Source organism: Taudactylus pleione, unplaced genomic scaffold, assembly GCF_031769625.1.
Source record: "Taudactylus pleione unplaced genomic scaffold, aTauple2 ptg000442l, whole genome shotgun sequence".
Classification (NCBI taxonomy): domain Eukaryota; kingdom Metazoa; phylum Chordata; class Amphibia; order Anura; family Myobatrachidae; genus Taudactylus; species Taudactylus pleione.
In genome coordinates, this window is record NW_028284844.1 from 2674055 (window position 1) to 2690597 (window position 16543).

Sequence of the window (16543 nt, forward strand, 5' to 3'; positions counted from 1 at the left end):
TAAGAACACCCCAAAAAAGACATGTCATTTTTGGGGTGAAAATTTAAAAAGTGGGGGGATAAACATTAAAAGTATCGAAATAGACTTTTTGGGGGTCCCCAAGTATGGGTCAGGTGTTTTTGGGATTGCAGGTGCATGCAGCAGGTGGATTTTTCACGTTTTTTAAAAGTTCACTTTAGAGACATAAAAATATGCTAGTACCCATTTTCAAGCACCCCAAATGTGACAGGACTATTTATTTTCACCAAAAAATACAGCTTTATGCCATTCTTCACCACTTTTACAAAGACGCTAATAGCAAGCAATTTACACAACTTAAGTACCCAAAATAGTCTTATTAGGGCTATTAGTACACATCTATAGTGATTCCCTATGTTAATATATCTTTTTCTGGGGTACAGACTGCTTTACCCAATTCTTTCAGTACTTTTCGCCTGTTCCGCATTCGCCTATTTCCGTTTTCGCCTGTTCTGCAATTGAATTAGACGAAAAGCAGGGACGCACACGGAATAAATTCGCTCTCTGAAACAGGCAAATGATGCGAACAGTCAGACAGGCGAAAACTTCGCCTCTAATTGAATATGGCTCTAGGTTTACTCCTGCTCTAGGCCCCCAGGCATTGATGTAGTGGTCTGCGAGTGGCACTCTGGGGCACGTGCACTGGAATCAAAGGTGTGAGGAGGGGACTTAGGCCCTGATTCAGACCCACTCGCAATTGGCTGTACGTACGTTTGGCGTACGTAAAAAAATATTTAAATTCAAGCACTCGCTCGTATTTTCGTACGCAGCTAAAAATCCGCCCCAAACTCAGCCGACCCCTCCTCTAACTAACGAGCGTGCCAAATAGCGAGCGTACATCCCCGAAATGGCTTGAAGGGAACGCACGCACAAGTACAAACCGGAAGTGGGCCTGTCAGATTCCGATTACCTGCTCGTTTTTTCTGCCTACCTCCCTCAATCGTATCATGCCAATCAATGTATCAATTAGCTTAATTGTTTTTTTTTTTTCAACACAATGCAATAAACTTTAATCTTGTCTGTGTTTGTGTTTACTCGCAGAATATGTACTGCTGAAACCTTCGCTTTTATTGTTCAAAAGACATGTTAGCCCCAATTAAACAATTGTTCTATTTGTTTGTATCCCCACAAATTTTCTGTGGTTCATTTCTTTATTTAAATTTCCTTACGCATGTCACTGCATCAAGCCTATCATAACTCTCAAGAGATTTGTGGCCCTGTCGAACACATGACTCATACACTAACCAATAGAATTTGTCCTGTTAATTTCCCAAATACATTAGCCAATCAAATTTTTTTTGGGTGCTTTATTAAAAATAATTTTCTAAAAAAACACCATTGCCATCATGAGATCCGCCGCATTCACCAGGCGCGAACTGCTGGTGCTGACGGAGGTGATGGACAGGCGGATCACCAGTCAGCCTCCACCCATCTCAAATAGCCGAAAGCGTTCCGCATATGCAGAGGTACGTCGCTGTCTGCGCTCCTTCGGCTCTCGCCGACATATTGGCCAGCTGGAGCGCAGGTGGTCGGACCTGCACCGGCGTACGCCCCGCTTGCTGACATGCTTTCGCATGCAGATTGAGGAAAGTAAGTTTTATGGACTGTGGTTTTCAAGTTTATCTTGTGGGCCCTAACTGCGTGTGCATGTTTTCATGTCTGTCCTATTTAGTCATTGTAGTCATATCTGCATGTGCATGTTTTCATGTCTGTCCTATTTAGTGATTGTAGTCATATCTGCATGTGCATGTTTTCATGTCTGTCCTATTTAGTCATTGTAGTCATATCTGCATGTGCATGTTTTCATGTCTGTCCTATTTAGTCATTGTAGTCATATCTGCATGTGCATGTTTTCATGCCTGTCCTATTTAGTCATTGTACATTTTTTTTTTTGTTTTTTTTTTATTTTGGATTCCTGTTGAAACTAACCACAATATTTTTTTCATCTTTTAGGGGCACAGCAAAGACTACGGCGTCATCGCCAGACAAGACGCCGGTCCCGGCCCCTCTCTCCAACCCCCAATTCCTCAATTACCCCCTCCTCCCCAGACCCTGTGGCCGAGATTTCAGGTCTACTTCCCCTCCAGCCCAATTCCCCCTCTCCTCCATCCGTCCCTCCTCCAAATACCCCCTCCCAGGAGTCTTCAAACACCCTGCCCCTAGGTTTGGGGAATGTAGCCACCTCCGAGGTGGTCCAGGGAGTGGCTTCTCGCTCTGGCGTTTTGCCGAACGGTATGTTTTTTTATTTTATTTTGGGCACCACAAACTGTTTGTATGTAATCATGTGTCGTCCCCATTTTTGTTGGCTTTCTGTCGTCTTAGGGTATTTTTGGGGGTTGTCTTTACCTGTTCCTGCTGATTTCACCATACACATATCACACCTGTGTGCATTTTTTTAGGGCCCTTGTATTTTTGGCCTAGGACATTTTGGGGTGCTGGGTTTTATCCGTGTAATGTTTTTTTTGGCCACAAGCTTTTAAGTTTTGGTTTGCTTGTTTTGTGTTTTTTAAGAATGTTGCTTCATTATAGATTTATTAATCCCCAAACTTTTGTCACCTACAGAGGAACAGAGGCGTCGGGCAGAAATCTGTCAGTGTGTGGCACGTATGCGGGAGCAAGTCACCGGGCTTCTGCAGGGCCTTGACTATCTGGCGGTCCTCCTTAGGAATTAGTTTTTTTTTTATTTTTTGTTTGAGCAATAAAAAAATAATAAAAAATTGACATTGTATTCTCACATTATTGTCAAAATGGATTACATTTAATCCTGGGCCAAAAGGCACAAACTGGCAAGAACCACATTTTACATGCCCCCCAAAAAAAGGGCTCTTTAAGGAACGTTTCAAATTTAACATAACGATGCAAATTCAACAGGCCAAAAGAAAAAGGTAAAAACCAAAAAAACATGATGACATTATTGTTACAATAGGCCCTAACCAACAAACTGAGCCCAAAAGAAACTACCACAAATGTACGTAAATTGATTGTGTAATCATCACATTAGCAGCTATGATTTCCACCTGCGTACGCTTTTGTGCTAACACAAAAAACTACTTTCAAAACACATACCAAGCCGGTTTTCAATCCACCACTAATTGCTGTTCAGACCACTCGCGATTAATCGCAGCAACATCGAGGAGTGCCGGGATGGAGGAGAAGGCCATCGCCAATGTGGTCGAGTCATCCAGACCCTAAGCTGTGCGAGCATTTTGAAGGGAAAGAGGATCATCCAGTGACGTATGAGTCGGTCCGTACACATTTTACGCTCGCATCTGCTAATGTATGTACGCCCCAAAAACGCCACGCCTGCGTTTTTCCATCTCCACCCCCGTCAACACCCAAAAACGCCCTGTTCTGTCAATCACATTTGACATGTCACTTCCTGTACGCTATTTGACGAACGAGACCAAAAAAACTCGCAATCTGCCGTACGCACATGCGCAGTGTTACACCGACGCAGGCGCGGTTAGTCAACATCGGAACGCAACGAGCGTACTGCTGTTTGCGAGTGGCTCTGAATGAGGGCCTTAGTTCCTCCTGAGCACTGTCTGGCTGATCCCTGAGTGGGCATAGACCTGCTGCAGCTGATGATCAGTCCTCCCTGACCACGCTCTGCAAGCGTACATGGGGGAGGGGGTGGGTAATGTCACTATGGGGTAGTATTGCCCCACATTTTATTGAAACATATTAAGATATAATTTCAGGGGCAAATCTTGAAAATCTGGGACCGTCGCTAGAAGTAGGAGTTTGCCATCATGGGGCTGTAAATGTAGTAAGCACACATCTGTACATGTGGGGGTATGCAGTCGGGAAGCCGGCGGACCTAATCCTGACAGCCGGCTTCTCGACTGCTTAATCCTGGTGAGGGTTAAATGACAGGCGTCTAAATCTAGACGCCTGTTATTTTACCGACGCCGGGAGACCGGAGACTGGCATCCCGATCGAAGTGATGCCGGGGGCTGAGCGTGGACAGCCACAGGGGTTAGGGTTAGGCTAGGGGGAGGGAGGATTAGGCACCCCGGGAGGGACTTAGGGTTAGGCACCCCCCCAGGAGGTTAGGGTTAGGCTAGGGGGAGGGGGGGTTAGAGTTAGGCACCCCCGTGGGGGACTTAGGTTTAGGCACCCCCCCCCGGGGGACTTGGGTTTAGGTGGCGGGGAAGGGGGGGGTTAGATTTAGGAACTTAGAGGGGGGATTAGGGTTAGGCACTGGGGGGGGGGAGGTTAGAGTTAGGCACCCCTAAGGGAGGGTTAGGGTTAGGGGATAGAATAGGTTAGTGAATACTTACCTGGGGACGAGCGGGATTTTCATCCTTGTCGGGCTGGCGCTGTCGGGATTTGAACCGCCGGGCATGGGTCCCGCAGTAAATCATACCGATTCCCATGTGGGTTGTCTTTCATTGCATCCAGCACTTTCTCTCCAGAATTCCACCTGAGCATTTAAAATTCCATTTGCGTACAATTTGCCTTAAAGTAAGCATTGAAGCCAAAGATCACACAGGGTCAGGCTGGAGACTTTTTGGCTATGAGATAATGATTTTCTTACTGTCCCTAAATCATGCCATTAGGAACCCTGACACATCCGCTCTATGTATGGAGAGAGCAGGAAAACCCATTAGTCTGCTAACACGGGAGAAGTCCTGAACTGGAGGTTACTGCACACAGATGAAGGGGCCTCTATGGGAGCAGATATGTCATCTACTGTTCCCGGGGCTGCTGCGTTATATCCCCAAGCTGGACAGTGATTGGCTGCTCCTCAAAAATAAAATCACTTTCTTCAGCAGCTGTAGGAATCTCTACTTCAGGGGTCTTCAACCTTGGCCCTCCAGCTGCTGTGGAACTACACATCCCAGCATTCACTGCCACCTTTTTGATATAACAGCCTGCTAAAACTATGGCAGTGCATACTGGGATGTGTAGTTCCACAGCAGTTGGAGGGCCAAGGTTGAAGACCCCTGCTCTACTTCAAACACTGTGAATGAAAGCTGCCATTGAAATAATATTAATAACTACTCTTTATTATGATACGCTTGTCTGTGCTTGGTGGTGCAAATATAACATTAAATGTATACTAAAAGTCAATGGAAAACATGATATTAAAACATAAAGGGAACCACACAGATATTTAGAAAGTGGTCAGACATTACTGTAAAAAAGCAGGATATGGGGAACTAAGAAACTCACTTTTAAGGGGAATTAACCATAACATTTAGGGGTCTATTTACTAAGCAGTGTTAGGAGACAGAGTGAAAAGTGATAAGGTGCCAGCCAATCAGCTCCCAACCAACCGTCATTTTTCAAACACAGCCTGTGACATGGCAGTTAGGAGCTGATTGGCTGGTACCTTATCACTTTTCACTCTGTCTCCTAACACTGCTTAGTAAATAGACCCCTGAGTATTTAGAATTAAAAGGTAATTTATTAGCCAATCAGGTGATACGGACTTGAAATCTGTATCTGTAACTACGGTACATCACAAACAGGGAAATAAACCTTACTGGGTGCTAAAATATATTTAAGGTTATAGAGAATAACAAGATGTTGATCTAAGATTCTCTGCAATCTCTTACAGTGATAATACATAACAAAAAAAAGAAAAGTGGTCAGCACTCTATTGGTATTAATTAAAAAAATCTTAAATTCAATAATAATAAAAAATGTATATATGCATAAAGCAAGCAAAATTGACACTTTAAGGAATATCTATATGTTCACTAATATTAATATATTAAATTAAAACCAGTATTAAAATGATTGAACTTAACCCTCATTTAAACGTATTAATACGTAGCCTTTAAATGACAGTCTGTAAATGTTTTGGTTCGTTTTAATACTTCCCTCGATTGCTTGCCATTACAGTACAGATGTGTCCAGCTACATCTATGCTGATTGCGCTACAAACGTTCACACGCATCGTGCCATGCGATTAGTACCCACAGCAGCATACGCTAAGGTACGCTATGGCGCCCACTGCAATCACACCATGCAATCCTACGGAGGCGCGGTATCCGCTCGCGGGCACACGCCTCTCGCCAATGATGCATTTCATTTGTTTAATAATCTTCCATATGCAATTTTCATATATAATCAAAGCGTATAGCCCAATTGGCATGTCTGAGTTCTTATTTAAATAAATATCATATTCCATGAATTTAGCAGGAAAAGTATAGCAGAATATTGGGAATATAATAATATATCAGTCCGTAGAGGGGAGGTATAGGAATCAGTAGAAATGTACTGGGGACGCGTTTCTCCGCTTACAGTAGGAAGACTCAACATCGACAGCCGCCCCAATTTGTTGCGAACCCCAGAGTGAGCGAATTCTTACTCGCTACGGAGCTTGCGCACGCCGTGCGTGCGCATTGGCCCACCATCGACCCGCTTGCGAGCGCAATGCGCTCGCAAGCGGGTCTGAATCAGGCCCTTAGATTCTTATCATGCTTAGTTTTAGTTTACCATGTAACCTTAGGTGCCTTTCTGTAGGATACTGCCCTCTGTTACCAGTCTTTGTTGGTTCCAGAAACCTTTTTTATAGCGTCTTTTAAAAATACTTCTCCCATGATCAATATTATACAAACTTTCAACCATGACCCTTCTACCCAGTGCGTAATGCTCTGCTCTCACATTTTCCCTTTTATTTGTAACTCTTGTGACTTGGGCTGTACCGAATGATGAGAACAGTATTTTTGTTAACATGGAATAATGAATTCTGCACAGATATCTGCAATAGTAACTAATGCAGGATGATCGGGAGCAGAGCATTCTGTACAAGATGGAAGGTGTCATGGCGGGGGAGCGTCTGCTTATAGCAAATGTTTTCCTTCTGAAAAGTAGCTTTAAAAAAAAAAATATATATATATATATATAATTAATATATTTATGAATGTTATCAGCAGCTCTGACGTATTGAATAATGTGTATTTCTTAGGTTTGGTCTTTTAATTCTCAGTCAACAAATGTTTGTCCCGGAAGACTATTTAGGCTATAAATACTGACTGTACTTACTATGCAATGGTTTTGTAGAGCTTAACTCAGCATCTTATCTAATTGCTGCAAAGTAACAGAGTTACTACAAGGGATTTAGGGGGTCATTCAGACCCGCTCGTGAGCGGCAGTACGCTTGCAAGCGGGTGGATGTTCCCCCACTGCGCATGCACACGACGGAGGGGGCTCCGTCGTGCGCATGCGCGAGACCCGGCGAGCGACGGGCTCTCCATCGCTCCGGGTCTCGCACCAAAGGGGGCGTGCTGTCGATGTTGATTGACAGCACGCCCCCTTTGGTGGGCGTGCCGGCCAGACGGAGGCGTTCCCATGGGAACGCCTACCGTCTCAAGCCGGCCCCACTGACATCAGGGCTTGCGGCAGCGAGTCCCTACCGCAGGGTCTCAGTCGCAAGCCCGATGGTCGCGATGGTCTTGACCATCGCGACCATCATCATGGACGCTCGCTATAGCTGTGGGTGGTAACCCACAGCTATGCGAGCGTCCATGAGGATGCTCCAAAAAAAGGTAGGAGGGCCCTGATTCAGAGCGAGCGCTCTGGTCAGAGCGTTCAGCTCTGAATCAGGCCCTTATTTATTATTATTTAGTTAGTAATTTATATAGTGCACACAGGGCTTCAGAGAATATGCCTTGGTCGGAATGGAACCCAGGACCTCAGTTCTGTGGAGGGCCGGATTAAGGGCCTGGGCGACAATGGCGGCCGCCTCGGGCCCCCGCCCCACACAGAGGTGCCCCCACACAGGGTTGCTGTGACCATGGCGAGAACAGGTGCCCAGTGTCGTGCCTGTTTTCTACTGCATGCAGGAGCACAGTCAGGGGAGGGGATTAGGGAGCACTGGAGTAGCTCTGCCGGAATCGGGAGGATGGCACAGGTAAGCAATCAGGGGCGGGGATGGAGGCAATAGGGCTCTGCGTGGCTTGGGGGATAGAATGGGGGAGGGGAGTAGGTTGGTGTGCTCCGTCTGGCTGGGGGAGGGGGGCTCTGTGTGGCTATAAGGGGCCCCCCACAACTTAGTTGCTCTAGGGCCCCCATAAGCATTAATCCAGCCCTGGCACTGTGAGGCAGCACGCTAATCATTGTGCCACCGTACTGCCCAGAGATGGCTGCTTGGGCACTTTAAGTGAACATCAGTGCATTTAAAAAGCGTGAAGGTGTCCAGCTGAGAACGGCTGTAAAATTAATAACCATCTATTCCCCATGGAGTTATATATAAATGCAGGGTCTCCTTTTGTGCCTGCTCCAAGATGCTCATGCCAGCGTAAGGTGGAGGATTCCTGCTGGCGGTTTTACCATGGGGAACACATCATCAGTTTGAATGATTCTATTTAACTTACAATATATCAAAATCATTACAGTGTGCACTAGCGTAGAGGTGCATTGTATGTGTGACATGAAAATATGGGGTAAGCGATCGTGTTTCCTTCTATGCATGTTTATATTGTGTGAACATGTAAATCCTTACTTGCCTGCTGGGTCCTGTGCAGACATAGGGGTCTATTTACTAAGCAGTGTTAGGAGACAGAGTGAAAAGTGATAAGGTGCCAGCCAATCAGCTCCCAACTCTCTGTCTCCTAACACGGCTCAGTAAATAGACCCCATAGTCAGCTGTGTTAGTACAAGGTTCTTGATAGAATGACATCACCTGGCGGCCTGTGGAGGCGGCAGAAAGTGATGTTGAACGTAGGCGACTGACTTTTAGAGAGAAGCCAGTTATCGGGTATTGATCGTGGAGGACTAGTTAAGAGATCTGTCAACTTTAATATAAAATCCCAACATGACAGGTCTTATGGATGTCACCTGCAAATGGCACTTTGTTCTTATCGCTGCTCTGTCTGTACATCCCCAACTACCCAGTTGTATTGCAAGAAATAGGGATTTCTTTCTGATTATAGTCTAAAGTTTGCACTTTTTTTAATCCGTTTGTTTGTGAGAGATACAGAAAGTATACATTTTAGATAAAGTCATATTTAGATGAGTTTAATTTAATTCTGTGTTTCCCAATCTCATTCCTTCGGCACCACTAACAGTGCATGGTTTCCATCCTTCCCAGCAGGAGCACAGGTGTAGTCATCACTCACTGACCCATTTTAAAAGATCCACAGGAGGAGCTAATTATTTCACTTGTGATTCTGTGAGGAGACCTGGAAAACATGCACTGTGTTGTGCTCCCTGAGGAATGAGTCTGGGAAACACTGATTTCATTGAATGTGAATTTAAAGAAAAATACTGAAACGCGTCTGTAGCTGATCCTGCTCCCGGTATAGAACATTAATGTGCTACTGTACATTTCCCACACTCATAGACGCTGATAAATGCAGGGAATCAGGTCTGTTTGTGAATTGATTTGGCCATACCTTAAGGTGCTGAGCGCGTTGTATGGCTCCATGTCTAAATGAGGTACAAATTTATCGGGCATTATGCGTACACTTATTTATGCATAATCTAAGCAGGACACAACTGGAGAATGAATTAGCGGTTATGGTTGGCAGTAGTCAGATTTCAGCTATGGTTTTGAACAAAAATTTTGTAATGACAGTAGCACCCCAACATGTATACGGTATCTTGTCCAGTGTGTATGTTTTTCATGGCAATACATCTTCAATCATCTTTACTAGGAGTGTGTGACGTGGACCACCAGAATAAAGCCGGATACACCCCGGTCATGCTCACCCCTCTAGCATCAGCGGAAACGGATGAAGATATGGAAGTAGTGAAGGCTCTCCTCAGTCTAGGCAACGTTAATTTGTGCGCCACCCAGGTACATCACTCATTCTATATAGATGTAAACGTGACTCGCCAAAATAACCAAATCAGAAAAAACCGTAGCAAGTACAACTAATCTTTCACTCATAAATACCTTCTTTTTTTTAAATTGGGGAATGTTTTTTGTTCACATGTTCAATCAGCGGTGAAACGCGGCGCCCCCCTTCCCCAACAGCTATAATACCAATTCGTTTTGAAAAGCTAAACTCTCCACGCAAGTTGCAAAATCACAAAACTGTTGGGTAATCGGCCCAATATCCCGGTGTATGTCTCCAAAAGAACAGGTCCCTGATAATGATCCTTTCAAAATTGACAGGATCATTATTGGGCATGCTGATAAATGGAGGGGGGGGGAGATGACAGCTTCAGGTTATCTTTCAGAGGCAATACCAGAAGCCAGTTATGCCAGCAGAGAGTCATCCTCTTAGCCCGAGTGCCAACATGGTCACATTTTCCAACATGGCCACCTCCATGTCTGGCCTAATTGGCCCTTGTATCTCAGCTCTCGGGCTGAGAGGCAGGTTCACAATGTGTGCGGACATCTATAGTAGCTCGAGCTCCCCCCCTGCTTCCTTACTCACTACACGAGAATTTGGCAGCCAGCCTTCATCGCGCTTACATTATACATTCCCGCATCAGTATTTCTGTAAAACAGTTACGCCCATTGGCTGACAAAAAAAAAAAAAGCTGAGTTTTAAATCATCGTACTAATAATAAGTGAGGGGAAAATGAATAAACACATTTGCAAATCATCTTAATATCAATTTGAGTATGTGCAATAAAAACATTGTGAATAATTCCAGTAAGATTAATTCCAGTAAGATTAATTCCAGTAAGATTGATTCCCTGTTTTACCAGACTGTAGAGTAAACGCTGGAGGTGATATTAATACACGTCTTGGTGATTTATGGACATTTGTTTCAGGGTGGGCAGACGGCGCTGATGATTGGGGTCAGCCACGCCAGGTCAGACATGGTGAAAGTCCTACTGGACTGCGGGGCTGACGTGAACCTGACGGACGAGGACGGAGAATCTGCCCTGATCATCGCCTGCCAAATAGGCAATCCGGAAATCGTGAAGCTGCTCGTGTCTCACCCAGACTGTGATCTAGAGTTGAAGGATAAGGTAAAGTCCCATCTTATCTATCTGTTCTGCTACATCGCTCCAAATTACTCCTATTGATTCTGTTCCTATATGTAGCAATGCAGTTAAAGGGTGTCTGACAAGCAGGACTGCGGTTCAGTGCACGTGATGAGACCGATGGCCCCAATCATTCCATAGTCTGTGACTCAATTAACAAATCTTTATTACTGGTTTAAAAAAAAATAAATGAGGGTTTTGAAAAGATGAAATAGGGTGTATATAACTATATACGTGTGTACATTATATGTATGTATTCAGTGGTCGAAGTGGGGCGGTATGAAATACCGCCACTTCCCGGCCCCACTTCATTTTAGATGTAGAAGAGAATGCACCAGCACTGGGATCCAGTATGGGATCCCAGCGCTGGAACAGCGGCGGCAATGTGTTAAGATGTGTCCCGCAGGGGACATATCTCAATTGGGGCAGTGGAGGCGCTGACATGTAGCCGGGACAAAGTACCTGGTCCCGGCTGCACTGTAAGCACCACGCACTGGGCAACTGCCAGCCAATCATGAGGCTCGCAGCCGCCAGCCAATCACGGGACTCGCGGCCGCCAGCCAATGGCAGGGCTCGCAGCCGCCAGCCAATGAGAGGCTGCCAAATGGCAGCTTCTCATTGGCTCGCAGCAGTGCGAAATAAACTGCAGTGAAGACCCGAGGATCCCGGTGGCTCCACTCCAGCAGCGCAGGTAAGAGGGAATTAGAGAGGGGAGGGTGTGAGAGAGGGAATAGAGAGAGGGGCAGACAGAGGCAGGCTAGCTATTTTAGGGGGTGAAAGAGAGAGGGAATCAGTAAGGGCAGGGTGTGAGAGAGGGGAGCAGGCAGGTAGAAGTGTGAGGGGGGGTTAGAATTACAGTGGGGTGATATGGAAGCAGGGGCCCATGGGGGGGGGGGAAGATTCAATCTCCATACCCCCACCTCTAAATTACCACTTCGAGCACTGTATGTATTCATTTTGTTGCCTTTTTTATATATAAATTGTTGTGATCAAAACCAATGTGTTTTTAAAGACTATTTTGTTCCAAATTCCATCTCTTTCATTAGCCGGCATGTTACTTCACAACAGTTGCTCTATCAAGCCCTGACATTTACCAATTCACTTACAAAGCCCTCAGCCAATCCTCTCCCATTTACTTCTCTGACCTCATCTCCCTTCACACTCCTGCCCGCCCACTTCGCTCAACAAATGCACACCATCTCTCCTGCTAACTGATTACTTCCGTCTTTTGCCCGTGCTGCTCCTTACCTCTGGAACTCTCTCCCTATCAGACTCTCCACCCCTCTACAAATCTTAAAGCAGGCTCTCAAGACAATACTACTCCATCATAGCCTTCCAGCTCTCATCCTAACCCTCTGTTACATTCTCCTTCCTGTCTATCTACCCCATCTGTGTCACTCCTGTCTGCCTGCCCCTCCCCTTTAGAATGTAAGCTCTCACGAGCAGGGCCCTCTACCCTCATGTGCTTCTCCTTACTTTACTCATACTATCATTAATTTACTCCTAACTGCCCACAACGACACCTAACCTTGGGTTCCTGACGTCCTGCTGCTTATTAGAGTCTTATGATTGCGGATGCAGCAATGTGTACAAACTACTGTATGGGGTCTATTTACTAAGCAGTGTTAGGAGACAGAGAGCGAGATGTACTAAAGGAAAAATGCGGTAAAAACCCAGTTTCCGGGGGTTTTACTGCATTTCCATATGTACTAAGGCCCGCCCACCCTTTTTTCGGCCCAGAGGGTAACGCCAGAAAAACCTGGCGTTACCCTATAGAAGCCTATGGGCTTCTTATCGGACCCCGCACCCGACGCTTTGCCGCCGCCCAGCGCTGGCCCCTACTCATCTGCTGTCCATGGTTGCCGGCCCGCGCTCCTCCTGGGTCCTCCGTCTCCTCCTCCTAATCTTCTTCCAGGTGCAGGGAGGAGGAGGAGGAGCCCGGGGCTTCCTGCACAGGTGACCAGCAGGAAGCTCCTGGGGCTTGGAGGGGGCGGGGTCCCACGGAGACCCCGTCACCAGGCATCGGCTGCTTCGCAAAGGGCAGCTCTTATCACAAGAGCTGTCCTTTGCGATACTAATCACATATGTTAGTACATATGCGATTAGTAAGGTTGCGGTGACCAGCGGAATTGTCACCGCAACCTTAGTACATTCCGCCCAGAGTGAAAAGTGATAAGGTGCCAGCCAATCAGCTCCCAACTGTCATTTTTCAAACACAGCCTGTGAGATGGCAGTTAGGAGCTGATTGGCTGGTATCTTATCACTCTGTCTCCTAACACTGCTTAGTAAATAGACATCCATGTCCTTGTCCTCCATTGTTTCGTACTGTAAGTCGCTGTTTTCGTGTTCCCTCATTTGTTCATGTGCTTTGTAAGGCGCCGAGTGGTGCCATATAAATAAAGGATAATAGTAATAAATGCAAACTAGTCTCTAATAGGCAGAAGCGGTTTCCTTAGAGGGGATGTTCCCTATCAGAGCTGTCCGTTACCTGCAAGGTGCCGGTTCCTCTCCTGGGACACTCAGCGTTAATGTCACCGCAGGAGAGCTCTGCAGATCTTACAGAACATTCCGTCACACAGTTACCGCTCAGCTCACTGAGTGCTCTGCAGCAGCCGAACGTTTTCATCTCGCTACCGGGATTAGCCTCAGTGTACATTAGGATTTTGTGACGGACATCTACAGTCGGTAAAGGAAGTGGGAACAAATTCAATTACATGCAACGCTGCCCTAACATGTATAACTGAATAACATTTATTAGGAGATTTAACACACTTGGCAGCAAAATACATGCGATGAAGTAGAAAATGGGTGCAGAACGGCTTCTGAGTAATACAAGATTCCTGAGGGGAGGACAGGCGGTCACAGGAGGCAGAACGTGCAGGTTTACATTGGCGATTAAAAGTGGTTCTAATCTTAAGTATACTTAATTATCGCTTCATCTGCCAGCCATCTAACAACGTTTGCAAATAGGAGAGCAGGAATGGCCTGAAGTGGCAGGAATGCTGGCAGTACCCAAGCGTGAAGGAGAGGGGTATCCAACACCTTATTGCCAACTGTACATTGCAAAGTATCTCATCTGCTGGGAGGTTGCAGGGGAACAGACACTGAACTGTGCACCTGATGTGCTGGGTAGAATTATCACCCTTACAGGCTGGCATGGATGTAGGGACCCATTAGGCTATTGGTGTCCTTCTCAGGATATGTAATGAAATTTCCAGTGTATTTTACTTATTTCTCTTTGTCTGCAGCAAATTTTGGGCCTGATTCAGAGCCGCTCGTAAGCGGCCGCTCGTTCGTTCCGAGCGATGTTCGCACAACTGCGCATGCGTACGGATTTTAATACGCATGCGCGAACCAGTCAGTGCGGCAGAAAATCGTGTGCTCGCTAAATAGCGAATGCCTGCTATTTTGAGTGACAGGATGAGGCGTATGTGGGTGGTAACAGGGGAAGGTGCTTGAAAACGGAGAGTGGAAATCCGAACGCAGGCGTGCCTAAAGGTCAAAACGGGCGTTTTAAGGGTGTGCATAATTAGTATTACTAAAGCAGCGTCATCGACCACGTCACTTGGTTGTTTTATAGTTCGAACTGCTCGCATGATTGTGGTAGGAAAAACCAACCACAAGAATAGCGAGCAGTTCATACGCCTTCCGATGTACTCGATTAATCTAATAAATAGCGGACATGACGTATGATGCGAGCGGCCAGGGGGCGTTTTTTTCAAAATGACGTTCGCATGTTTTGTTCGCTCGTTCAGACATAGAGGCATGAACAGACCGCAAAGAGCGAGCGGTTAATTTAAATAGCCAGCCCCTTTTTCTGGACGAGCAAGCGCAAATAGCGTCCGGCTCTGAATCAGGCCCTTTGTACTGAGACTATTTTGTGTGACCATAAAGTGTCAGGAAATCCGTCTCATTTTTGCTTTTACTCCCTGTGAGTCTGGCAATTTCCTCTATTAGGATTACTGCAGCAGACATTGACCTCCTATAGTCCCTGTGTTTTACAGGCGCTTGGTGGTTTTTTTTTCGGTGTCCATCATAGGCAGAGAGTGTACATGTAGCATTATTGTATTGTTAATGGACCAGTGTGGTTTTCTGTTGCCGGCAGACATCGCTTGTGACCCACTGATGCTAGTAAGAAGGTTTGTGCGTAGCCCTGATGCGCTGTGAAATCTCCGCACGCTCTATATAAGGGTAGCTGGGCGTGGACAAGGTGCTCTCATAGTTATACATTTGCACCCCTGAAATCCTTCGCGTAGTCTTGGACTATCCGCTCATATTCCAGTAAACTGCTTTTTCTGGGGGGTGTTAATTGTAAGCAAAACAGCTCTGATAATTACCATTATGTACTTGATTATCTTCAATCACCTTCTGATTATTTAGAAAAAGGTTCTACATGGTTACAGTATATATGGTATTTTTTTTATTTAGAAATTCTGCCAGCAAGTTTTTGTTTTTCCTTCTTTAATGAATCCTTAAACCCTTCACTGTCTAATGGTTCATACACACGGTCAGAGTTTCCTTCAGATTTGTACAATATCGATTTTCAAAATCGTTCATATCTGAAAGAAAATCTGACACGTGTCCCTGCGACGATGAACGATGCGCGTTCCCATTTGTCAGATAACAATATCTGACATCTGATGTGTTTGCAGTCAGATTTGGACGATTTCCATTCATTTTTAATACAGTAGAAAATTGTTCAATCGTTCATCTGACAAATCTGACCGTGTGTATGCACCATAAAGGGGCGTATCCACTACAAGATCTGAAAATGACTGCACGATTATGACATTGTGATCGTTCAGTCGTTTGTCAGTCGTGTGATGAGCCTGCACTGCAGACGTTCAGTGCAGGGTCATCAATCATCTGGAAACACGATATCGTCAGGTTGACCAGCATGTTGGAAAGATGATAGATGTCTAAACGACATACATGCCGACTATCTGGCTGCCCCTTCCAGGACGGAGTAGCCAGATTGGCATTACTGGGGGGGCGTAGCCAGCAGATGGGGGTGGGGAAGTTTTTGCGGGCGGGGGTGGAGCCACGCGAGCGCGTCATTTTGGCTCCGTCCCCGCTACACACTGCCGTAATTACAGGCAGTGTGAAGCGGGGGGCGGTGCCAAAATGACGCGAAACACGTCACCGCCCCCCTTCGCTGCCGGGAGACTTGCGGTGGGACAGGAGGGGTCGGCGGTGGGACAGGAGGGGTCGGCGGCAGCCGGGAGACTTGTCTGCCATCCCGGGAGGTCGGGAGCGGCACTCGATTTTTGGGAGGCTCCCGACCAAATCGGGAGGGTAGGCAAGTATGCTAAACGACCAGCGGGCATGCGCATCGCTGGTCGTTTTTGACACTTTTGCAAACGATTGAACGGTCGAACGATCGTAATCGTTCAACTTAATAGTCTAGTGGATACCCCCGTTAAGAAACCTCTGATCGCATCAGAGGCCGGCGTTCCCAGTTGCAGCAAATTGACATCTTGGTCGGCCCTACTACAGAGTGAGTAGGGGGATGCTTGCTGGGCCTGGCGGGCCCCCTAAGCTGCCGGGCCCCATAGCAAGCACACCCCTTGCACCCTATGTAGTTATGCCAGTGGCCCAGGTTTTAAGGATAGCCATATTTGAGGCT

The 16543-nt window shown here is 46.3% G+C and overlaps 1 protein-coding gene across 6 annotated transcripts in view; it reads left to right on the forward strand.

Moving 5' to 3' along the window:
* Positions 1-16543, forward strand: part of KANK4 (KN motif and ankyrin repeat domains 4) — a 184591-nt gene that overhangs the window by 144182 nt on the left and 23866 nt on the right. For 5 of the 6 annotated variants that reach the window (XM_088447864.1, XM_088447861.1, XM_088447863.1 and 2 more), the window contains 2 exons: positions 9630-9772; positions 10702-10902. In XM_088447864.1, the coding sequence (XP_088303990.1) occupies positions 9630-9772; positions 10702-10902 (344 nt within the window). Of the gene's footprint in view, positions 1-9629; positions 9773-10701; positions 10903-16543 lie in introns of those variants that run through there. The other variant, XR_015869859.1, reaches the window with a different exon arrangement.